The sequence below is a fragment of the Nymphalis io genome, chromosome 17, assembly GCF_905147045.1.
Source record: "Nymphalis io chromosome 17, ilAglIoxx1.1, whole genome shotgun sequence".
In the NCBI taxonomy this organism is placed as follows: Eukaryota; Metazoa; Arthropoda; class Insecta; order Lepidoptera; family Nymphalidae; genus Nymphalis; species Nymphalis io.
This window is the reverse complement of record NC_065904.1, coordinates 2114863-2142086: the sequence shown is the minus strand read 5'-3', so window position 1 is coordinate 2142086 and position 27224 is coordinate 2114863. Positions and strand designations below refer to the sequence as shown.

General features: G+C 33.5%; 2 protein-coding genes across 4 annotated transcripts in view; one reads left to right on the top strand and one right to left on the bottom strand.

Moving 5' to 3' along the window:
* Nucleotides 1–2656: 2656 nt before the first annotated feature.
* On the bottom strand, nt 2657–8317 carry LOC126775035 (uncharacterized). Of its 2 annotated transcripts, none has more exons than XM_050496763.1 (4): nt 7987–8317; nt 4697–4887; nt 4179–4292; nt 2657–2814 (listed from the first exon to the last, which is right to left on the bottom strand). In XM_050496763.1, the coding sequence occupies exons 1-4, from the start codon at nt 8099–8101 to the stop codon at nt 2764–2766; spliced, it is 471 nt and encodes a 156-aa protein (XP_050352720.1). In that variant the 5' UTR covers nt 8102–8317; the 3' UTR covers nt 2657–2763. The 2 variants fall into 2 exon arrangements, with proteins under 2 accessions (XP_050352720.1, XP_050352719.1); XM_050496762.1 differs by lacking the exon at nt 2657–2814 and adding an exon at nt 2931–3216.
* A 2211-nt stretch (nt 8318–10528) lies between these two features.
* LOC126775002 (phospholipid phosphatase 2-like) overlaps nt 10529–27224 on the top strand; it is a 35954-nt gene continuing 19258 nt past the window's right edge. The window contains exon 1 of one of the 2 annotated variants that reach the window (XM_050496711.1): nt 10529–10733. In XM_050496711.1, the coding sequence (XP_050352668.1) occupies nt 10638–10733 (96 nt within the window). In that variant the 5' untranslated portion in view covers nt 10529–10637. Of the gene's footprint in view, nt 10734–26733; nt 26886–27224 lie in introns of those variants that run through there. The other variant, XM_050496712.1, reaches the window with a different exon arrangement.

Here is a 27224-nt window from a genome sequence, read left to right as displayed (position 1 = left end):
TGAGGGCGAAAACTATTTCATTTTCATATTCATCGCAATTATTATTAAATTATTATTTATCATAAAATTATATAATTATATATATATATATATATATATATATATATATATATATATATATATAACACCAAGCAAGTATTATATAAATTAATCATATTACACGAACGAGGGAAATGCCGGAATAACCATTGGAATAACAACATAATTCAAATCAGATTAGTTAATACTATTTCTTGTCTAATACCAAGAACCTATCCAGTAGTTAATTATAGAGTTATATTAAGCTTTATTCATTTGCATATATTCCGAAAACTGTCTTCCCTCATTTTATTAGTTATTAAAATAGGCGATGAGGTCATGCCAGAATAAAAGCGACGATTAAAACAGAATGATTAAAGACTAATGTTCATTCAAAACTCGCGGAGTTTCTTTCGCTGGTTCTTCTCAGTGCTGGGTGTTTCTTTTCCGTACCGGTAGTAGATTCTAATTTAATTATCAATAATTAAGTGTAATGCTTCTATGTTGAATAAAGTATTTTGATTATTTTTTTGCGTAATAGTCGAAATACGACGATAATCTTTATTGAAAATTTGAGGAAAACTTATATAAATTCGTATGCTTAAATCTTTTTCTTTAATAATCTTATTAATGTCTTATTTTTTTTTATTCGGCAATAAATGTCGAACAAAAAAAAAATTGCATGTCCAATCGGAGTTATGTAACCTCGAAGACCGTACTGACAACGTAACAAATCAGCGTTAGATATAAACCAGGATTTAGTATCAATTTAGTACTATTTAATACCTTTGTTTAATTATTTGGTATTTATGTTATTAACAAAGAGTTTTAATTTACAAATGGCCGGTCATTCTGATATCTAGATGATAAATGTCCGATTTATGATTTCCGCGTAAAGGCTCCGTAATGCGCATTTGTCTTCGCAAAATAAGATAGCACCTATTTGGTATGTGTAAATATATTAAACAGTTTTATTTTTACTAGATCAATACACGAACTGCCGATATATGAACTTTATCAAAATTTTAATGCTACACGAGGTAAAAAAGCCGAGATGGCCCAGGGGTAAGAACGCGTGAATCTTAACTGATGATCGTGGGTTCAAACCCGGGCAAGCACCACTGAATTTTCATGTGCTTAATTTGTTATTATAATTCATCTCGTGCTTGACGGTGAAGGAAAACAATGTGAGGAAACCTGCATGTGTCGAATTTCACTGAAATTATGCCACATGTGTATTTCACCAACCCGCATTGGAGCAGCGTGGTGGAATAAGCTCCAAACCTTCTCCTCAAAAGGGAGAGGAGGCCTTAGCCCAGCAGTGGGACATTCACAGGCTGTTACTGTTACTACGGTTAAAATCCAGATTTTTTTCCTTACGACGCCATTATTGTTTTGAAACCTTTTCAAGGTCATTCAACTAATTTAAATAAATTATCGGCATCCGCTCTGTGCTTCTGAGAATGCAGGTTGAATCATTTTTAAGCGTTTTTTTACGTAGCCTTACTAATAATAGCGACGTCGTTTTTATTCACATTTTTTTTTTATTCTCTCATATTTATTTATATTTAAGTAAATATAAATAAATATGAGGGTATCACGATTATTTACTTCTCAATACCTAACCTACCTACCTAAACATTTACGCATTTTTTTTTTTTAATAATACTAAAGTTCGTCAATATGTACGAAACTATATTTATATTGTATTTATTATAATTAGGTATATATGAGTGTTTCGACTTAAGACTTAACAGTGGAGCTATTCTGTAAGATGTCAGTGATATGCGAAATTGTTTGTAAAAATTATAACATTTAAAGGATACACGCATCAAAATAGTGTATTACCGTAAGTCGACTTTCGACATTTAACTAGTAAGATAGGAATTGAGTTCTTAAGGTGCGTGACTTTAGACGGCTGACGATCACAGACGGCCACGCACCGAATGTCTATCGATATCGATCGAGATTGGAAGCCATTTTGACATTCTAAAACGCAACGTGAAATAAATGTTGCAGCTATGGCTGTAGTGCTTATATTTAGTTATAATAATTATAATATGTGCAAAAACAAAGTGAAGAAAAAGATACCGCGCTTGTGGCTGTCGGCATATAACACCAAAAATCGTTTTTGTTTTTGTATTCTTTTGCCGCAAAATTGCTAAGAGCTGTTATAAAATAAAAAATCTAAAATAAGTACGTTTGACCATTCCATTCTTTACAGTAACAGCCCGTTACTGGAAAGAATGGAATGTCCCACTGCTGGGCTAAGGCCTCTTATCCCTTTTGAGGAGAAGGTTTGGAGCTTATTCCACCACGCTGCTCCAATGCGGGTTGGTAGAATACACATGTGGCATAATTTCAATGAAATTAGACACATGCATGTTTCCTCACGATGTTTTTCTTCACCGTAAAGCACGAGATGAATTATAAACCCAAATTAAGCACATGAAAATACAGTGGTGCTTGCCCGGGTTTGAACCCACGATCATCGGTTAAGATTCACGCGTTCTAACCACTAGGCCATCTTGGCTTCCTTTCTTTATAGTACATAATAATAAAATTCCACTATACGCGTGCACGGCTCTCAGATAAATTAATAAGTTTTTTCGTCCGTATTTATACGGAGACCCCGAACCGCAGTGCACGAGCGCGCACCGCACTTTTTAGAGTTAATTTAGAGTTACATGCGACTGAGTCGATGCACCGCTACGGCCTTGTCCGCACTTACACAGACGGCTCACATCATGGTAAGTTGGAGCAGTCTGGTCCGTAATAACACGTACCGGGGGATACCTTTAAAGAATAGCATTTTAAATGAATTATACTTTGATATTAAATATATATTGTAAGAATAAAAGCGACAAATACGTAAATTTTTTGTGTGAATAAAATATTCACACTAAGCTTCTTCTACTTTATAAATTTGTACAATTCTATATAACTAATTAAATATTATTTTATAATAGTAAGCTGAAAAAAAAATACTATTCAAATAAAAAAAAAAATATTTCATCGTATGATGCACTGAACAACATGTAATCTAGATCGTATAAAATATAGTTAGAAAAGTCTTAAGCTCTCGATTCTCTTGAAAAAAATTATTTTCATTTTAATGACGGCGAGTATCCAATCAGCTATTAGAGTTTCGAAGCGAACGTCATGATCCAACCGGTGACCTTCGATTCTGAACGTCATCTAAAAAACAAACAGTAACAGCCTGTTAATGTCCCACTGCTGGGCTAAGGCCTCCTCTCCCTTTTGAGGAGAAGGTTTGGAGCTTATTCCACCACGCTGCTCCAATGCGGGTTGGTAGAATTCACATGTGGCAGAATTTCAATGAAATTAGACACATGCATGTTTCCTCACGATGTTTTCCTTCACCGTTAAGCACGAGATGAATTATAAACACAAATTAAGCACATGAAAATTCAGTGGTGCTTGCCCGGGTTTGAACCCACGATCATCGGTTAAGATTCACGCGTTCTTACCACTAGGCCATCTCGGCAAAAACAAAACGATACCTATATACATTTGTTAATGTTAACTTTTTTATGTTCCAATAAATAAATAAAAATATACAAAAAACTTTTTTATCTTATTATTGTTTTGCGGTCGGTACCAAATACAATACGTTAGCAAATTTTTTATTTAGATATATGTATCTACTAGTGATGAATTTTATATTAAGATATTTCTATATATATATATATATTATAATGATTTTGAGCAAATTAAGTTATAATTTTCAATTAAAATTTTGCTGTTGTTTTTTGTTTTTTTTTTTTTTGAGCTGTGATATATGTGTCTATATGTAACCATCTTCAATAAATTTAAACGTTTAAAGGCTATATGTCTACACTGACTAACTCGTCTGTCTGGCGGCTACAGTCCTCGTTTCGTGGCGATCTGAGTTTGCGTACACATTTGTCTAATCCAAGCAATTAGTTTTTTTTTATTTATATTTCCGGGAGGGTAAATGACTTCTCCACCTGATGGTAAGTAGTAGAAGACGACGTCCAAACGAACGTCCAACGAAGTCCAAACGCGACGACGGCCAGTACAATCGGAAAGATAATCTCTCTTGAGAATGGCCAACGTCGACATCATTATGCGAAAAATATAATGATAAACACACAAATATAACGACAAATACATACTAAGGGAACGCCTCTGCTTTCCAATGGCTCGATGTGCTTATCTTCAACTCTGAAGAATACTGATGCAGTTGCTTGAGGTATTGGATAGGCAGCGGTGGGCTGGCTGAACACTGCCTGAAGAAATATGTGAAATTGGTATAAAATAGTTACGTAATCGAGGCAGATATAACATACGAAGTATCTCCTACATAGGTCATGAAGTTGTTTATCCGTTCAATTAATAAATGACGTGATTTTCTTTCTTAAGATCATTTGTACTGCATGATAATTTGGGTTAAAAATTGTCTTATTTAACCCTTTACTTTCAGATTTGTAGGCAACAGTTTCTATTTCATTTTAGTATGAAGGCGATAGCTGTCGCTAGCGTAATTTAATAAGAGTATATTATTATTTATTATTTACATGAAATTAATGCTACTTGAAAAATCACAGATTTGATTCCTTGGAATTGATCTCGCATCTTTCGACTGGTATATTGTACCCGTTGCTTAAGGAATTATTTATCTACGAAAATTTACCTCAAAATAGTAATACTGTGAACACTCGTCCTTTGAACTACCCATGTATTTGAGGTGGTACATAAACGTTTCCGTCAAGCGCCATTTTTTCTCTATAGTTTGCTTGAGGAGCTGTTCACTTGTGATCACCAATGGACACTCCAACGTTGTGAGGTGGACCTTAACATGAGGCGTCATGACGTCACGGCTGTCTAAAATATTAAAATAAATTTAATTGAAAATTTACAAGGGGCGTTAACAACAGGGTGAGAATATTTTAAGAAATGAGTTTAACGGTAGTGGGATTTTGCACACATTAGTTATTCTACTGATAAACATACTACAAAAACTTTGTACTGCTGCGTTTCTATCTATTTTAATGGTGAGTGAGCCATTGTTATTAACTGAATATATTGTGGACACAAGGAACAAAACAACTAATATCGCGAGACGATGCATTGACTGATTGATTTTTAAATTTTTACTGGTTGTATGGGTAGGTAACACCCACTCATCAGATATTTTACCGCAAAACAGCAGTACTTAGTATTGTTGTGTTCCGGTTTGAAGGGTGAGTGAGTCAGTGTAATTACAGGAACAAGGGATATGGCATCTTAGTTCCCAAGGTTGGTGGTGCTTTGGCGATGTAGGTGATGGTTAACATTTTTTACAATACCAATGTCTATGGGCGTTGGTGACTACTTACCATCAGGTGGCACATGTGCTCGTCCGCCGACATATTCTATAATAAAAGAGCTTTTCTCAGTTGATTCGACATACAAAGTGGATACAAGGAATGTTTTCAGTTACATCTCTGATCCTTGGTTAAAACTTTATGGTGCTACTAAGAAAATCGTGACATGATGTAATGATGTAACAGCCTGTGAATGTCCCACTGCTGGGCTAAAGGCCTCCTCTCCTCTTTTTGAGGAGAAGGTTTGGAGCTTATTCCACCACGCTGCTCTAATGCGGGTTGGTGGAATACACATGTGGCAGAATTTCAGTGAAATTAGACACATGCAGGTTTCCTCACGATGTTTTCCTTCACCGTAAAGCACGAGATGAATTATAATCACAAATTAAGCACATGAAAATTCAGTGGTGCTTGCCCGGGTTTGAACCCACGATCATCGGTTAAGATTCACATGTTCTTACCACTGGGCCATCTCGGCTTATTAAATCGTGACATAAAGATTCGATAATTATTGATCCTACGACCTCGGAACCTGGAGGAGTTATAGCCCAGTTAGTGGGCTAATGACCGTTAACATTTCAATACTAGTCTTATGGTCTCATGGTCTCATGATTTTATCTTATTTGATTAACACCTTTTGTTTGCTTATAAAAACCTTATAATAAAACTTCCTCTCGATAATGATCACCGTCACTGTTATCGATAAATGTTTTCCTTCCGCAGTTTTCCCAACATCAAAGTTTTTTAACTCCATTTATTTAGAATATCTTAAATGTTTCCTCAATCAACAGATCAAAGCGATAGAAATGCATTTCGAATTATTATAGAATTAGCTCATTTTTTGGAATCGAATTTTCATTTAGGTTAGATTAACTTTCTATGAAACTAAAATCAATTTCTTATAATTGAGATAGATATAGATGAGAGATTAACCGAAAATTACTGCAGACAATGTAACAAGTTGTAGCTAGTATAATACAAATATATACATTTTTTCTTTTACATAAACAAACTTAACACAAAAGGTTTTTTGAAGAATAGAACAGTACCCTCATAATTGGCTTTTATTTTGATTCTGTTTGTTTTTGTTAACAAATGTTAATAAACATAGGGCCTGCATTATGGTATCATTTTCACGTTATTTAACGCATTTATAAAACTAATTCTTGTCTCGCAGATAATATAGCTCTTGACGTTATTTACAAAGCGCTACCTAGCTTGTATGTGTTTTCCTTAATCGCAACCGAAAAATAATTTTATTCTTAAGCTAAATTTTAGTCACGTTTTAAGCTATTAAAAAAATACTGTTACATAATTTTGAAATCTATCGCGACTTTACTTTTAAATTAGTGAATAGTGATTACATGTTTTGTCTTCTTCTTTCAAATGTCAAACCAATAATGTCAGAAAGAGAGATATCAGTGTTTTTAATTAAGGCCGATGTACAACTACATGTACATTATGTATATATATATATATATATATATATATATATATATATACAAACACTACTTATATTATATAGGTATTAATAACAATATTATATAGGTATTAAGACATTTATAGCAAAATAAATGATGGTAAAGTTTTATTTTTCAAAGTCAGGTAGGGAAAGGAAAAGAAGTACCTTAGTATTTAAGTATATGCCCGCTCTCGCATATTTTAGGACGAGTCAAGAACACTCAGATGCCAGAAAGAGATCGCTTCTTTAGCGACAAGACTGTTACTTGTTTCTTAATTGGATTTCAACTAAGAGCAAACCAGTTAACACACAGAACTGTCTCTCATTTAAATACAATAAATTTTAACATTTTTTTTCTTTGCGTTACGAGTTACGACCACCAATCACGGTGTGAAAGAGAAAAATAGTTTCGTTGTAATGTAAAGAATGGTGCATAGTTTTATACATAGTTAAACGAGGTGACAAAACGTAAGGAAATTCCATTTGTCTTTATTGTGTTTTCTTAAATCAAAACGCATAAAATCAATTTTATAATAGCGTTTTGAATCATTATAGACCGGTTGGCGTGGTTGGTAGATACTTGCTTTTTACGTCGAAGGTTGGGGGTTCGATTCCCACCCAGGACAGACATTTGTGTGCATGAACATGTCTGTTTGTCCTGAGTCTGGGTGTAATTATCTATATAAGTATGTATTTAAAAAAGAAAAGTAGTTTGGGATCAGATGGCCGTGTGTTAATAATGTCCCAGGATATTATTATATTAAATGAAAAGTTAATATTGGTAATATACATTAACTCTACGGAAAATAATCGCAGTAGACGCTTTTCAACAAATTAAATTTTTAAGTATGTACACGATTAAAATATTTTTTTATTTATTTCTTAAGAGCACACAATTTACAAATATTATATAAAAGAACATGTACATCAAAAAGTATGCAAAAGCGGTCTAGTCACTTAAAGAAATTTCTTCCAGGCAAACTCTATTAAAAAAAAGTTTTTTTTTGGCAGAAACAATAATAATAATATATGAATCGATGTATAAATATGTTCTAGAGAGATCTCTTATTACAGCAATGTTCTAATAGAATAGACATTTATAATGCTAATAAATAAGGCTACTATTCACTGTAACAATTTTATGAGGGTACTTACTGGCTAGCTGTTTCAAAGTCTGTCGCTCTCCAAGCGTTTCCTTTGCTCTGTTCATTACGGACACCAATGTGTCCACCGCTAGTTCTTCGTATGGTTTTATTTCTGGTATATTCATTATGATATTCCAATTACTATCCTTGATACTAAATCAGTTCTTTTTTTAAATGGCACAGCTTATATATATGTTTTTGTACAGCACCGAATATTCTGATCCTTTAAATTTTTCACGAGTGTTTAGAAATATTCAAATTTATTTAGTCAAAGGTGAGGTTGTATATAGATGTTTTGTTGATATAAATGAAATAATAAATATCAGTATGAAAACATATTAACAAACTGCACCCCAAATATATTTTTAAACTATAAAGCTTTGTCATTAAAAGAAATATATTTATTTGTTAAATGTCATAATACAAACAAAAAACTAAAAAGTATATTTTAAAAAGAGGTTACAATAACGAAGAATAAACAATTAATGTATGTTTTTTATAAATTGTAAGGACGGTCAGGCAAATAGAGCGTCTGATGGAAAAAATCCTTCCATAGGTCGTCAGTAGAGAAAATCAATAGTAGTTCTCAAAATATATAATTTAACGCAAAAAACAAAACTTACCTCTAAATAGAGGTAAAGATTATAAAAGAATTAAGGGAGGAAGAGGGGTATGTACCCTGTGTACTTTTTTGTATCACTGACGTGAAACTATACAAAGTTTCATGATTATCTGTTGAAAAGTTAAGACAAAAAAACTAACTTTCGCGTTTATAATAATAGTTAGAATAGAGAGAGCACATTTTTCTGACGCTCCATATTTTCAATGCGTCATACATTTACAGAATACGATCTACCGTATTTATACGGTGCTGTTGTCTATGGATATTTGTGAGTCATGATGCATAAGATGAAATTATCTTAATCTACATCGAACATAGTTTATGATAATGAATTAACAAACAATGGAAACTCGTTTTACGCATTACAATTGTAGAGATACAGCTCGCATAAGTACAAATGTATCCATTCTTAACAAATATTATAAATGCGTAATTGAGTCCGTTTGTTATGCTTTCACGTCTTAACTACATAAAAAGTTGTTATGAATTTTTGCAAGCACGTTGTCAGGAGTATAGAAAAAAAGACATTGGATAAATGATATCTGCCCTCTCGGTAGAAACTAGTTTGCGAAATATGTAAGTGGTCAGGCGAATGGGTCACCGAATAGTAAGGTCACCATCGCCGATAGACGTTGGCGTTGAAAGAAATATTAACTTCTTTCGTCATTTCATTCATCGTCAACGCGCCACGAATCCCATGTGCCTATAGTTACACTGGCTCACTCACCCTTCAAACCGGAACACAACAATACCAAGTATTGCTGTTTGGTGTTACGCACAAAGCCTATTGGCTCCTTGTGGTTCTCGCAACAACAGTGCACATAAATCTATCTAAGAATGACTTTTAGCCTTATGTATTCTAATCCAGTGTGAAACCGATTCGCCCGTAATGGATCGTGGAGGTCACTTTACAATCGTTTTGAGGACAATACATAGTCAGAACATATGAACTAATATCATAAATACGAAAGTCAGTTTGTTTGTTAACGCTTTCACGATTTAACAATTTATCTGATCATTATGAAATTTTAAATACACGTTACAACCCTAACGGAAAGAAATAGGATACATAATAAATGAAATCCTATCCCCCAATTTCTCCAACATATATAAAATAAAAAATTTATCATTATCTTTTTAAAGTCAAATTCTAAGATCGAATTTCTATTCAACGTTTCTATATTTAACGTTTTTTTTTGATAAAACATCTCTGATACAACGTTTCACTTATGTCAAATTGTAAACTAAGTTACACGCGCTCGTAAGGTGTAAAAATAGTAACTTAAGTTTAAAACAAAAAATAAAAAAAAATAAGTTTAAGTGAAAAAAATTCCTCAACGTTGAACGTTAACAGATTAATTAAATCGTGACCTACAGACTGACAAACACGCTCGAATGATACATTCGTTTCGTTCGCGTGCTTGAATCATACTTGGAGATAGTTGACACGGATGATTGGTTTACGGAAGCGTTCATTTACAGTGATATTTTTTTTATAAACAGAGAAATTTTATCGTATTTGGATCATTGTAAGTAAAGTTTTGAAAGTCGAATTTTGGTGCAACGTTTTTGATGCGAAATGGCTTACTACTGTAATGTGTACTGGATCACATTATTTTATTTTTTTAAATATACTTATCAAGTCTTTTTTAACTCTTGTTATTATTTTAAAGTGGGTAAACAAATCATAATTATTTAATAATAATATTACTTGCAATAATTTTTTAACCACTAATTATAATTAAGTTGATGTAAATAAATTGTAATTAATTTTAAACTATACTTAAATTTTATAGTTAAAAAGTATTAAAGATTAACGAATAAATCATTATTAATACAGCGTCGTATCTTCTAGTGATTTATATCTGTACCAACGCCGTCTGCGCACACGCAACACACTGTCACGTCAGTCTTACAACAATATCACAAGTAGACACACAATGACGAACCGAATTATATGTTTTTAATTTATTCTAATTAATAAATCGCGCTTGTCGTGTGTGTTAAATTTATTATATTATTTGCGTGTGTGAAGTGAAATGGGTGCCTTAGGTTGTGTGAGTTTGCAAATAACACCAACAGAGAGCACAGAAGTGTTTACTGTGGTGAGTTCGGAGCTCTCGTTACACGAAACGGTATGTTTAATGATAAATATTTTAATAATTATTTGTTTTATAGATTCAGTGTACTTGCTTTAACGGTGTTTTAATTAAATATTAAGTATCTTCGTTCATTATTTATCTTAGCTCTTTTCCTATTTATATACCAGAGTATTAATGTCTATATAGTTATAAAATCGATTGTCCTGACCGAATATCAAAATATAAATGACTAGAAAGGTGACATTTGAAACATACATAGGTTTATTTGATAACATATGCATCGGCTAAGAAAGATTTTTATAATGCTTAAACTTTAAGAGCAGGAATCTTCCTTTAAAACTTTCATCATAATCGGTTCAGTGATCAGCCGTGTAAGCGTAGTAGACAGACGGATTTCTATTTTCATTTATAATATTAGTAAATAATAAATAAGTATATTATATTTCAGGCTATATGTATAAGAACAATTAATAATAAATAATAATAATGCCCTCCAGACCGATTTCGGCCACGGCGGCCAATCTCAAGAGAGATTAGCCAACTACGCAGGAGATATATTGCACAAGTGTGTGCGCAAGCACAGCTAACTCTCATAATCCGATGAGACAGCAACCGATACGACCGGAAAGAGTTCAGGCGCAGGACCAACGGCTTTACGTGCTTTCCGAGGCACGGGAGTGTACACACTTCCAACTTCCAGACTCCGGGCTGCTACTGAGAATTTTCTAACAGAAAAACCCAATAGATTTTTATTGGCCCGACCCGGGAATTGAACCCTGAACCTCCGGGTCTGCGGCCTTACATCAAGCCACTAGACCAACGAGACAGTCCATCAAGTCAATCATGACAATTATATAGGTAATGAAAAGATGGCCTCATAATTACAAAATGCTCTTTACATTTAACTCTAAAAGATAAAATAACACTCCCAACTATCATATTCAGATAAACATAGTAAATAAAAAAAAATAAAATGGAAAAAAGGAAAATATATATTAAAAAAAATATATAAATAATAATAATAATAAAATAAAATGATGAACAGATTTCATTAAATATGCCGCATACATACTTTTGTATTCCTGAGGTGACACGGCGGGCGATATGTTTAACAAGCTCGTCGATCGTCGATCGAGAAGAAAAAATTTCTGCATCTACCTTCTTTCTTATGAATTTTTGTAACATTGTACGCTTAGATTTTTATATTAGTTTGTAACTTTCTCATGTAAGTGAATTTCTGTAATTCTTTCTGAGAAATAAATTCTTTAAACTTAAATAAATAAACATTCTCAAACAAATAAAGATTTAACACATGTTGTGTCCACAAATTACAGGAAACTTCATTTGTTTTCTTTGTTGTATAATTATTTTTCTTGCTAACATTTGGAGTTACTTATTACTTACATTGTTAATACTGTAAATATTTAATGTAACCTTGATCCTACTTAATGTTAAGTACGTACTTAATGTTAACCATTTCATTGTAATGTATGAAAGTAATGATTATGATGGTTATTTTCTGTTGACTGCACACGGGTACTCTAAACCCTCACTCTCATAATTCGATGGGAAGGCAATCACGACACGACTGTAATGAGTTTGCGACCATCGGGCTGCCTACATCAGCACGGTTACTTTCCGAGGCTCGTTACTTTAAACTCTAGCTAAAATATATATCAATGTCCTGAATAATGTTTTTGTAAAAAATTAAGAACATAAGAATTTAACCTCATCGTGTTTAATTAATTATATTTATGATCTGCAAGAGTCGATTAAGTCATGATCGCGTGGGATGTTGGTAATCCATTCAGTACTTTGCCGCCTTTCAAAGAAGTAAAAATAAAACATCTTATTACCTGTAATAAATGTTGACAATTGACAACGTGGTTATCATTGATTTCTCGGCGTGATGAATATAATTGATTCTAGAGATGATTAATTGTGACCCTTTGCTAGTCTGACTATTTAAAAAAAATACTTAAGCATTGACGGAAAATACACTTTCATAGAATAAAAATATACGATGCGTCATGCAGTGTTACATGACCAGTGCGAATGAAAGCAACTGACTTAGTATTGATTGTATAAGCCTTTTAGGTAAAACTTCCTTAACTTATTTAAATGAATAACTGCCGAATGAACTCAATTGTTCTGCCTAATCTTTTTATCTTTCAATTAACAAGATAAGGAGATAATATTATAATTCTGTCAAAAAACAAACATTTTGTTGAAAGGATTCACTATCTTTTCTAATCTAAGTATAAATAATAACAAAGTACAAAAATATATTCTTTAACTTAATTTATTTTTTAACGTACGTGAATACGTCTGTTTTGCGGGGTTTTTCAAACCACGTGCACGTTTTTAGTTTTTTTTATCTATTAATAGTAATTCGATTTCTTGAGAAAACATCATCATTATTACACACACAACACACTGGAATTAGATTTCTTAGTCATCACAATCACGACTTAAAGTCACGTTTTATGCTTTTTTTTCTTTATTTAATGAATTTATTCCTTTAAACGAATACACTACTCTGTAAAATAAATAATGATAATTAATTTATTAATTTAGCTATGTACTCATTATATTAAATAATACTTCACTGGTGGTAGGGCTTTGCGCAAGCTCGTCTGGGTAGGTACCACCCACTCATCAGATATTCTACCGCAAAACAGCAGTACTTCGTATTGTTGTATTCCGGTTTGAAGGTTTGAGCCAGTGTAATTAGGGACTTAACATCTTAATTCTCATGCTTGGCGGCGCATTGGTGATGTATGATATTGTTAACATTTCTTACAATGTTAATGTCTATGGGCGTTGGTGATCACTTGCACTGGTGGCCCATTAGCTCGTCCACCTGCATATACTTTAAAAAAAATCTCTTTTATTGTTAAGGCTGACCTCAATTAATTTTAATAATTAAGAAGCTGTTTCTGTATGATGTTCAGCTATTTTTATTGCTAATTGAGTTTTAAATGTCATATTTTGTTTATAGTCCTCGTTCAAATACATAAATAGCACGTTTAATGTTATAAGAGTTATTTTTTTTTAAATTTACATTAAAACCTTAAATAGAAACGAATACAGATTAAAAATATGAATAAAGTCATTTAAGCAATAAAAAACCAATTTAGGTCTTATTTTAAGATAATATCTTGCTACTTATATAGCCTAGGATACATCGCCAGGTTGAAAACCTGTGCGAAGGGAAGGTGGTCGTATTCTGTTCATAAATAATAAGTTGAATTATAAGGAAACTTGTATTTTAAGGGGTTGCCCCTATGAGTTTTGTTGTTTATAACGCGTATATAAATATCTGAGCGGTTATTGAAATGATACTGCAAAAATTGTAACACAATAACAATGATAATAATATACTGTTTTTCCCATATGGTATGACATTCAAGTGTTATGTAAGTATGTATTTGGTTTTCATACATCAACTAGCTTCGTATAGTAGTTTCAAGTACTCTGTATCTATTTAATTTGGTTCCCTCGTCACCTTTTCACCACAGAACTGCGAGGTATCTGGAGGTAACTGGAGGTAACTGGAGGTAACTGGAGGTAACTGGAGGTAACTGGAGGTAACTGGAGGTACTGCGAGGAAATGATCTGCACCCGTACGTAGTTGATGTATTCAAGACACGTACGAAATGATTTGCATCCTCGTTTCTGATACACACCACCAAGGTCTGGAATACCCTCCCGACCTCCGTTTTCCCCACCATTACAGTATGGGTACTTTCAAGTCAAGAGTGAATAGGCACTTAGACTGTATCTTCAATTTCCATCAGGTGTGATAACACTCGAGCGCAAAGTGTATGTAAAATTTCAAGGTTAGTAGGTGAATAGTAATGCGTAATAATCAAACTTTTCACGCTCGAGTATATAATATTAGTAAGGATTCTCTTGTGAAGATGCCGCACTATATTTGGCTTAGCGTGTTCACATATATTGTACTGTTTGATCAATTATCAATATTTAGTGTATTCGTAAATATTACAAACATTTCGTTCACACAGGCATTGTCCATATAACTCAGATATGTCAAAATGTCTTCACATATAGCAATAAACGGAAGCTACTGAACGTTGTTTGGGGTGTGAGAGGGGAAAGTGACTACCACGATGAGCCCATGGACACCTGCAACACCGGAATGCTTGCAGATGCGTTTCCGGTCGTTAAGGAATGAGTACACTCTTTTCTTGAAGGTTTTTATGTGATATTGATTCGGAAAAGTCGACGGCGAAAGCTGGTTCTACAGAGTGGTTGTACGAGACAGGAAATGCCTTAAAATCTCGATGATGTGGATTTCCAGATATCGACGTTGTATGGATGGAATTTAGATGCAATTTATTTGTTTGAGAAAACATGCATGTATTTGCATTATTTGTACAAATATGGCAAAAACAAGTCTTCTATATATTGTCGTGTTCGGAGAATTCAAAGAGGGTTAATACAGTTTTGCTTAAATAAAAAGTTGCATTAATTAAGTTTGCTAATATACGTATTATCGGCCTTACTTATAAATGTTGCATGGCGATTGTATTGATAAACACTGTTGTCTCTCTTTCTGTCATTATTGATTTGGCATTAGAAAGAAGAAGACAGCATTAATCTAATAGCAATAAGCAGTTTAACTAATCACCCGCTAAACAAAGTTTTTAAGTAAGGCTGTATATGTAAAAATTGAATTGTAATTTTAAAATTTTTAGCATTCATTTATTATGACAATAAAGGATACTAAAATTGTTTTATTTAATAATATCATTTTAATTTAAAACGGCTTACTGACCATTTTCAAGCAAAATAAGCCATCTACGGTGATTTAATAGTGCACAAGTGTGCAAGCACAGGACCGACTGCACCGCAATACAAACTTAATATTTTATTTCAATATTATGCATATATTCTTAATATTGAATAGAAAATATAAAAATTGACGTAATTCATGACGGAATATGTCTTCGCTGAACAATCCTAGTAAGAGTTATTTAACAAAATGAATTAAGTTTTTTGCCACTAGATGGCGCTGTTTTAATTCCTTACAAGAACCATTGTGGTAAAAAAATCTCACACTAGGCACACAGTGCATTTGGTGGTGGTATCTTCAATTAGCGGTGACGGACTGGTTGAGAATGTCGTACATACTGTATCTTTATCGAGGAATAATATTTACCCATTTCATTCAATGCGAGGAAACATAACATTTTGTTATCGGTCTCCGTGGCAGTTTTATTAATGCTAAGTTATTAATAACTCGATTCAACGTTACATGGGTTGCGGTTGAATCAAGGTTGATTAAACCTGCAGGGTTGATGAATAAATGAAGAATTATTATATATATTCGATGTAACGTAGTTCGTCTGTTGTTTATCATGTATATATTGTTTTGTGATAAAAAAACAGACAGTCATAGGAACTACCGATAGGAGTGAAAACTTGAAACTGTTAAATATATTTGTGAAATTTCCACATCTATGGGCACTCCAAGTAATAATTCTAGCCTAACGATAAACCATAACAACGCGCCTAAAGAAATTTTCACTTCAATTAATTAATAATAATTATATATTATTTAAATTACCAAAGTAAGCTTATTATTTATATTACGTATAATTTTGGTAATATAATGCATCATGTTGCAGTATTCGACACATGGAGTTCTCGTCTCTTCATTTTCCCTCTCCGCCGATCACGAGAATTAGAAAAACTCATTCCTATTTATCCGGTTTTGAACCTACTATCAGCGGTAAAGATCTATTTTCCTGTACCATATATTGTTTTATAAAAAAACAACTTTAGAATTTTACCCGTGACTTAAATTAATTATCGAATTTTTTTTCTTATTGACAACCCTTAAATATTTAAGGCCCTAAAGGTGGCGCCAGGAATTGTTTTAAAAATATATTTACGTAAGTCAGGAGATCAATTTAATATAAAACCACAAATAAAATTATGACGAAAATGGCTATTTTTAAACGTTACTATCACGAGGAAAACCCAATAAAAAGTAAAATAAAAGCTAAGTATTAAATTATTATAATTTAAATCAGCTTTATTGGAAACGTCTGCGACCAAAATCAAAAATATAATGAACTCAAGCAGGTTTTAATACATTTTTAATCTTCATGTTATAGGATGGAATTGAATGCAAAGCTACCACCGGTTCCGAATGTCTATAGCCTATTCCAACCTTAAGAGGAGTAAAGAGAAACAAACAACTTTGACTTTGAATTGGCGCGATATCATTGGTCGAGATCTTAAATAATCTATGATTTTCATTATGGATTCGTGAAATTACAGTGAAGTTGTTATTGGCACTTTGGAAGTCAAATTATATTTGATAGGTATAATATTGTAAATAAATATACATATATTTATTAAGAACTAATATAGTAAGAGTCTAATCACGTGGAATATGTAAATCTAGGGTTTGTTAATCATTACTTCTTACTTTAGTTTTACCAGTATACACGATTAATATATTCCCAGGGAATTGATATAAATTAGTCTAGAGATATGGTTGAAAATCTTTCATAGACAATTAATAGATATTCTACGATTGAACAAATAGGACTTTGTTACGTATCTAGCAGGGGAATATTTTGATTCTGCGCCCGTGATATCTGTTGTAGTCGCGATACGTTGCGCCCTTAAACTTAGAATGTTAACGACCCCTGTTGTAAAGCTTATAAGGTATCGTATATTAAATTTAGTATTTCACGACTTCGTGTATTGACAATCAATTACTTTCGCAAGCTACCGTGGCGCTCTGACGGCCGGCCCGCCTATGCGGGCCTCCATTCTCTAGGGAGGGTTCCCAGGGTACTGTGAACCCCCCCCTAGTCCCGGCGGTGCCTATTGTGGCGGGGGCAGAAGGTGCGCATAGCGCCTTTTTCTTCTCCCCGGTCTTCTTCCCGCGCCCGCTCCGCAGCCTCCTTCTGTAACATCACACTATCGCGGAAGGAGATTATCTCCGACCAGATCAATGTATTACCTTCGTATATCAGTAGCGATCGTAATAAGATTGTTATGAATTAATTTGTTTATTACCCATTCTTATTTCGCAGTCGGGTAGAAATCGTTACGTCATCATGATTCACGGATACGCAATCGCCCAGCGCTACTTACAACGTACACTGTACTGAGACGGTACAATGTAAGTACGTTAAGTGCGTACATAATCAAGGAGCCAATCCAATGATTCACCTTAGTCTATGCGTCATTTTGGTTGGTTGGCTTAACATTAAACTATTAAGTCAAGATAGTTTTACGCTGGATACGGTTATGGTACGATTATAGTACCTATATATATGTGGATTCAAATGGATTGCCATGTAAATGGCCACTATTGTCGTCCAATATGTTGATTTTATTAAATCAGTCAGTGCGCACGCTTGGCGCTGGCGCTGTCCTGAGAGCAAGAGACCAAGGAGGTCGCTCGATAAACGATCACACGCGCTACTGACAGATACACCATTATATTTTATATTTCCATTAGTCGGCTGCATAACAAATACCCGTCTTATATTTTCACAACTTGACGTCTGACAACCGACCAACCTATAAGATGTCAATCACCTTGTGTGGTGTTGCTATTCTAATAAGTGACGTCGTATACCCACTTAAATTTATTATCTCTGACATATATTTATTTATAAAAATATATGTGTTGTTTTAGGTAGGCAGAAGTGTTCAAATCGTCTATAGGAATTAGTACTGTAATAATTATTAACGATAACTTATATCGAAAATGTAACACCAACCTTGAAAATTTAGATGTAACACATACTAGTTACACTGGTTCACTCACCCTTCAAACCGGAACACGACGATATTAATTGCAGCTTGAGTGTATGTTTTTTTTTTACTCTCCCTCCCACAATTAAAAGGTGTGTGAATGACGAGTGCCAAACTACCCACTAAAACCAGATCGTTATATTTACATTTATTTATCAGTTTGTTTTAGTTATAAATGAATATTATTTAATTTATTATTACAGCACCACCTACCTCATATCCTATGAGTTATTACTTACAACGTTGGTTGCCTGGAAGAGATCGCTATGTAGCGATAAGGTCGCCAATATTGCATGCTACTTTTATTTAGGCTGTCTCCATGCTTTGTATTATTTTTTTCTCTTTGTGGTGTACAATAAAGTATAAAGTATCTTACGCAGGCTACCGTGACGCTCGCTGGCCTGTGGGTATATAAGTATACCCTACTCCGGGTATATAAGGCGGCTCACATAATAATAAAGTAGCTTCATGAAATCCACCACGCTGTTCTAATACCGTATTAGAACAGCGTGGTGGATTTCATTTATTAGGTACACATTTGGCATGATGACATTTTCAATAAAATTGTACATGTAACTTTCCTCACGATGTCTTCCTTCACCAGCGCGAGATGAATTATGAGCACAAATTAAGCACCGGTCAGGTGCTTAATTTGTGCTTATAATTCATATCTTAGCTCTTAACTGAAAAGTAAAAACCATTAATTTTTATATAATTACCACCAAACGCTATTATATAAGCGTATTGAATTAATTTAAACACATAAAATACTTTAACAAAAGTAAATTCGTTTTAAATTGAAATGTAACGTTTAATTTTTTTAACAGTGACAGTTAAGAATTAAAAAAAATAAACGAATATGCTACAATTGTGGCACGCTACATTATGCCCTGTACAAAGTAAACAAAAAAAAAGTTATGACGTGTCAACGACGTATTAATGACGCTTAACACCGCAAAGTTCGCAATAACGTTACGGATATGACACACTGACCTGGTTTAAAGGGTTTACTGTTTACCAAATTACCGCGAAAGCAAACGTGTAATGACCTTAACGAATCACTTACCGCAGGTGACATTAATTATATTGGAAATTTTAAAATACTAAATCATAGTCGTGGTTATGGCTCTTGTACATGACTTATGTATTTCATTGATAGTTATTATTGTGTTTGAATATGTTTTAAATTATTATCCACTTTCTTGCTGGTTGTTCTCGGTAAAGTCTAAATTCCAAACCTGAATGCTTACTGAACCGAAACTCCTTATGCTTTTTGTATTAATAGGTAGGCAGACTGTCATACTGGCAAATTAGCTACCTTATTGTAAATGGTCAACGCCCATCGACATTGGCACCGTAAAATATATTAACCATCCCTTACATCGCCAATGCGCCACCAACTTTGGAAATAAGATGTAATGTCCCTTGTGCCTGTAGTTACACTGGCTCACAAACCCTTCAAACCAAAACACAACAATATTTATTATTGCTAATAGTCGGTAGAATATGCGATGAGTGGGTATCCACCCACAGAGACTTGAACCAAGCAACAAAAAGGAATAAACAACAAATGTTTCCGCAATGAGCGAGAAGACATGACTTTTAATCCAATGCTAGCCAAACTGCGCAGAACATATTATAGTACACAAGTGTGTGCGCAAACATAGGTGCACTCTCTATTCTCTGGCTCTCATAATCCGATGGGACGGCCATCCGACACGACCGGAAAGAGTTCAGGCACAACCAACGGCTTTACGTGCTTTCTGAGGCATGGCACGGTACACACTTCCAGATTCCGGGCTCTACTGAGAATTTTCGACAGAAAAACCCAATAACTTTATTTGAACGACCTGGGAATTGAACCCTTACACCCAGTCACTAGATCAACGAGGTAGCAAAAATATATGGCCGGGGTGACCACTTAACATTAGATGATCGACTTGTCAGTCTGCCTAATTATAATAAATAAAATAAAACTTACTAAAACAATTAACTAGTGCTTATCTACTAAAATCAAATTACAAAGTGAGGGCAAGTTATGCGAAATAAGGCGAATTGGCTGCCTTTTTTTGGAAAACTATCGATATTGTTAGAGAAATCGATATACTCTTTAAAATTCAATGTTAAAATTAGTTAATTATTCTTTAACAAATGTTAGTAATTAATTTACTTAACAGGTAAATACAGGGGTAATAATATAACAAACAATTTTACTGGAGGTAGAGCTTTGTGCAAGCTCGTCTGGGTAGGTACCACCCACTCATCAGATATTCTACCGCAAAACAGCAGTACTTGGTATTGTTGTGTTCCGGTTTGAAGGGTGAGTGAGCCAGTGTAATTATAGGCACAAGGGACATAACATCGTAGCTCCGAAGGTTGGTGGCGCATTGGTGATGTAAGCGATGGTTAAAATTTCAAAAAAAGTCTATGGGCGTTGGTGACCACTTACCATCAGGTGGCCCATATGGTTGTCCGCCTTCCTATTCTATAAAAAAAACACACAAACAAAAGAGAACTATAATAACATATAACAAAATAACAGAATTAAGAATAACATCCAGGAGGTAATGGCAGGAATTTAAAGGTGCTCATATAATCATACAAAATCTAAATTATAATGTACAATAAAACTTAGTTGGTGATAATTATATATCTTTATAATATATAACTTCTGGTCGGCGATGCTGTAAAAACGCGTGCGTTGACATACTTTATTCCCCTTTAATGGGTGATCACGCAGTTCACGTCATCAGGGTGAAGGTGGAAAAAATATATTCAAAAAAATCTATCAAGTAAAAGCTTTTTTTACATACAAAAATAATCAAGTACTTGATTACGTTGTATGTAAAAAGTACATTATTTAGTACACTACTATTACGGCTTAACTTTAAACGTTATTTTACAGCTGTCTAGTTAAACAATGCTGTCTTCTTCTCTGGAATATCAAATCAATAACGATAGAAAGAGATAAATCTGTGTTTAACTACACATCCGCTAAACAACCTATACCTAATCCTTATCAGTATTAGCACAAGAGGGAATTATCATAAGCTGCGTATAAAATTGACATTTCAATATAATATGACGGATATCGAAATTAATTATAATAATATATTGTTACGAATACCAGTTCATATAAGTAGTTTGTTTGTCTATTTCTAATTAATTACAGATACGGACAGAGAGACAGAATGATTTATAGTTTTATAATGAAATGATTTGAACGCGATAATAGTGTTGTACTAGCACTTGTGTTATTATATTCGCTACTCGATGCTAGATGGCACTGTTAACAAAATACAATTCGCATTTCCGTATCAGAATTAGTGTAATAATGTGCGCAGATACTATACCGATATAACATATCTGTTTATCGTTTTACGATTCTCTATTTGCATAATATGAGGCTAAATAAATAAATATGTCAGCGATTACATTAGGTATGTGTGTGCCAGTGTGTGTAAAGAATAATGATTCAATTGTTATATCTGTTGACTTTGATAATTCCGTTTTTCGAATTTCGAATCCGTACCGACTACGTACGAACAGCAGTCGCGTAGCTACTCGGATAAAGTCGCCGGTGCAGCGTTGAGAGTGATATAGATATCACCTACCTATAGAAATGACGTTTTTTCTCCTTGTGATGTAAATCATTATAATTACGTCGGAATAAGAAAGTTGGTATGTAAAAATAAATTGGTGTTGCTAGTATAGGAATATTTTTTTTATTATTATTACTAGTTTCCATACTTAATGAGTCATCATCATCATTCCATTATCATCCAGGACACAGGCCTCTCCAACGGCACGTCACTGAGCTCAATTTTCAGCTCTCAATTTTTGAGTGCCTAAATGAGTGCCTAATTTAATTTTTTTGACAATCTGTTATAAATCTTCAAAAAAAGGAACACATTGAATGCACGGAGCATTTTTCGCCTCACTTACCATTTTTATCAGGCATTGTAATAAAAAATGTGCATAGTCTAATGAAGAATAACATTCTTCGTAATAATTTGTGAAGTACGGACAGCATGAAAAAAACATTGAAAAACAATACTGCCAGTTTTACTTAATCTATTCATAATTTATATAAATGAATAGTAAAACATTTTTATAAACAAGCTTTTATATATTAAATTTATTCTGCCGCTCCGGGCGCGTGCTCCCTTGGCCAGGGGGTAATACCCCACTACCCATACTCATTTTCTCACGATGTGATTTTAAGTTTATATAAGATAATTGATTTAATATTGGCTAATGACGATCAATGCGGGTTGTTGTATACACATGTGGCAAATTTAAGTAAAATTCGACACATGTAACTTTCCTCACGATGTTATCCTCCACCGCGAGCACGAAATGAATTATAAACACAAATTAAACTCATGAAAAATCAGTATTTTCCTGGGTTCAACCCACGATCGTTGGTTAAGATACACATGTTTTAACCACTGAGCGATCTCGGCTCAATTATACCTACATATGTATCCACCCCATATTGAGGTAGCCTGGTGGAACACGCCCTAAATCCTCTCCAGGAAGTCTAACCCCAGCATTGGGAAATGTAAGCTTTTACTTTGTAACTACGTTATGTGTAAATATAATGGATACGCTGTGTCCCATGTCATTATATTACGTTGTAATACAGAAAGGGTTCTTATCAATTTCATTTACTGTTGTCACTTTGTTTATAAAACGAGCCCTTTTGTTTTTATACGAAGAATCAGAGATATGCTCCTCTGAATAACAAATACTTAATTTCAAAGATAAATTAAAATTAAATGTAACTATTGTGAACATTGCTTTGTTGATAGTATAATTAATACTGTATAAATAATTCATTTAATTATTATTGTATTTAGACAACGATAATAATTATTAAATGTGACAATTTAAAAAAAAAAGGTGTTTTGATTTATAGTTTGACTTTGACAGTTTAATGGCGGCTAAAAATCAAAATGGCGATTTTATTGACAAGTGATTACACATAAAATCGTAAATCGATAAATAAATTATTTTAACAGATCGAAAGTCAGAAAATAATTGGTTATTACATAATTTATAGGAACAAAGATATAACATCAATTGTTAGATGTACGATCGGTAATATTTTAAACTGATGGCACGATAAACTGGTACGGGCGCCGATTATCCAATACATCTTAAATCATGTTCTAGTTGAGGAATACTATGCACGCGGGTAGTGTTATGCTGTTGGGTGGCAAGAATATTTTTTTTGTTAACTCCTCCAACTCGTTAAACTGCAAAGGTATTGCTTCATACAGTCTAACTATTACATATTTAATAATAATAAAAAAATTAAAAATAAACGTGTGTATAAATCTAATTATTAAATTATTCTCATGATTAATAATTATGTACAAATTTTACAATATATCGTCACAAAAATCGAGTAGGTATAAATTGTCCGGGGAATTTGAGTTTGCGAAAACGAGACACAATAAGATGTAATTCCTTTATTTGCTTTAATTAACTAGTTGGTCTGTTTGGTGCAATATCTTAGCATTTTAAAAAGTGAAGGTAACAAAAAAAAATTGTCTTCGACAAATTACAGCATAGTAACAAGGATCGACATTAATAATATGTACCTATCGCGCCTTTTGTGGTAACATTTATTCCGTGACTCAAACATTCGACTGACATAGAAACTACGTCGGATATAGAATAATCATTATGGTCTTTAGTTTATGAGTTATTATAATACCGTTAAAACTCTCGTGCTTCGAAAAGCCTTTTGTCCTGCGTCTGAACCCTTTCCGGTCGTGTCGGATTAGCATCCCATCGCATTGTAAGAGTTAGCGAATAGTGTCCTGTGCAATTGACTTATTTTTTATTACTCAAGAGAACTTGAGATTCGAAATCGGTTTGGAGGACATTATTATTTATTAATGATTAATCTAGTAGACAGTCGTTATCTGATATTTTTAATCCATGACTCAGATATGTATGCACTTAGAAATAAAGGGCTACTTCGCGACATGTAACTGATTAAGATATATTCGTAGCTAAACTAGGTAGGCGGACGGGCCACATGGTCACCACCGCCCAGACATTGGCACTTAAGAAATTATTAATTAAGAAATTATGTTACTCACCCTTCTAATCGGAACATAACAATACTAAGTATTGCAGTTTGGCGGTATAATTTCTGATGAACGGGTGGTACTTTCTTAGAGGGGCAGAAAGCCAAGTGAAGAGTTTCATTAAAAAATCAATATATAACTTGCGTGTTTTTCTAATCGCATAGACGGATTATCAAATAATGTTATTATTGAAATATGTTCTTAAATACATTATTTATTTGTTAGAACAAATAGGTTTGGATTTTCTGGAAGAACAAACTTGAACATCACTGCAGAATTCCATCGTAAAACGTCTGAAAGTGATATGCGACATTGACTATAATAGCTATAACATTTAAAGGGCACGCGCATCAAAATCATAAACATCAAAAAACACAAGGGACATAACATCTTAGTTCCCAAGGTTGGTGCAATTGTGATGTAAGCGATGGTTAACATTTCTTACAATGCCAATGTCTAAGGGCGTTTGGTGCCCACTTACCATCAGGTGGCCCATATGCTCGTCCGCCTTCCTATTCTATAAAAAAAAAAAAAATAGCGTAGATATCACCGTTTATAACATTTCACGAGTGAGATACGAAGTGAGTGCTCACTGAATTGTATTGCAGGAATAAATCAAGCATTTGCTTCCTTTTTTATTGTCACTTTCAAGAGTAGTCCCATCTTTATTTGGAGTTTTATAAATATGATTTATTTTCATGTCAATAAATAAAATTTAGAAAATTTTAATCGTAATTTAATGACAAACATGAACACACACTAATAGTTATTTTCATTCTCGAATGAAACTGTTCTTTTGTAGATCACTGATAACCTTTCGGCTTTGCTGGCGACCGACGTACTATTTATGACTATCCATCCATTTTAAATTTATCTTCTACAATAGCTGCATGAGTTATGCTCCTAGTAGATCCATGTGTAAGTAATGTTAGGCTTTATAATTTTCAGTCTAATAAAATACTATTAATATAAACAATATTTTTTTCACATAAATATACATATTTTTTTTTATAGAATAGGAAGGCGGACGAGCATATGGGCCACCTGATGGTAAGTGGTCACCAAACGCCCTTAGACATTGGCATTGTAAGAAATGTCAACCATCGCTTACATAGCCAATGCGTCACCAACCTTGGGAACTAAGATTTTATGTCCCTTGTGCCTGTAATTACACTGGCTCACTCACCCTTCAAACCGGAACACAACAATAATAAGTACTGCTGTTTTGCGGTAGAATATCTGATGAGTGGGTTGTACCTACCCAGACGAGCTTGCACAAAGCTCTACCACCAGTAACTAACTATATAGCTTAATACTTAATACTTCGTTATATATAGCTTAATACTTCGTTGAAGCATCTTAGACAGGACATTTTGTCAGCCATAATTCCATAACAACAGTTACTGGAAATAGAGCAATTAATTGGTTTATCTAAATCAATTCGATGCTTTAATCAATTCGACAGTAGCGCTTTTACATTCTCCATATATTTCGTATTGCTAATAGTCGACGTGAAATGATAAATTTTTCGTAACTATAAAAAACCTCATCTTTGCCAAAAAAACGGGTAGCTAACTATCGTCACCAAACTTCGCAATTCACGATCAGTTTCAGTCATACCTACTAAACTATCATAGTTACGCATTCAAATCAGATATCTTAAGATGTAAATAATTTAATATAGGTGGTGACCACTTACCACCAGTTGGCCTATTTTTCAGTTTGCCTACCTATTTATAAAAAAAAAACAAACCGTGTTATAGAGCACAAGTATGTGCGCAAACGCAAACGCACTTTCTATTCACTCTCTCTCATAATCCGATAGGATGGAAAATTCATAAAAAGAGATTCAACGAATTCGCATGCTCCAAATGAGTGTAAACACCGGCAAGAGTCTCCAGGTGTCTACGGAGAAGATTTTATTGATGGTTTGAACTCACAAACTTGCTATCAATAGCTTTTTTATTTATAAGGTAGCTAATAGTCCAACGAAGCAGTTATCCAAATAAATAGGCACTAAACGCTCACGTATGCTTTAATATTAATGTATTTTCCCTTAATTAGTCATCAGTATAAATTCCGTTAACTTACAATATTATGTACCAGTTATAAGTTTACTCGTTAAATGCTGTGTTGTGTTCGTGAATTAATTCATATTTAATTTATTAAATCGTGATTATAATAAGTTTATATAATGGTACATGAAAATACATTATTTCGCGCAAGTATAGAAGGTTTTAAACGAATTACAATGCCTCGTTCAAGTGTGCAGGTAATATTGAATGTACTGTTAATTTAATTGTAATAAGATTTAACACCTTAACACCGTAACTAAAAAAAAATACTGTTATTTTGATTCAACTTGTTAAATATATTATACAATTTTAAATGTGACTTTGTACTATTATATAAAATCACTAGCAAATCTAATTAAATAAAGAATAATAATAACAGTAAATCTCCTGCTAATGAGCTAAGGCCTCCTCTATATTTTGAGGGAAACGTTTTTATTTGAACTAATACCATTCGTTGTGTTCGTGTTTTAGATTTTCATCCTTCTGATTTTCGATGCAGGTTTCCTCACGCTGTCTTCCTCTTCACGACACGTGAT

What these genes read in the sequence shown, in the direction of transcription:
- LOC126775035 (XM_050496762.1), bottom strand. Translation starts at nt 8,101, where the DNA reads ATGAATATACCAGAAATAAAACCATACGAAGAACTAGCGGTGGACACA. An exon ending in CACAGTATTACTATTTTGAG is followed by an intron (nt 4,293 to 4,696) that starts GTAAATTTTCGT and finishes ATATTTCTTCAG; the next exon opens with GCAGTGTTCAGCCAGCCCAC. An exon ending in AAAGCAGAGGCGTTCCCTTA is followed by an intron (nt 3,217 to 4,178) that starts GTATGTATTTGT and finishes TTTGTTTTTTAG; the next exon opens with ATGACGTTCAGAATCGAAGG.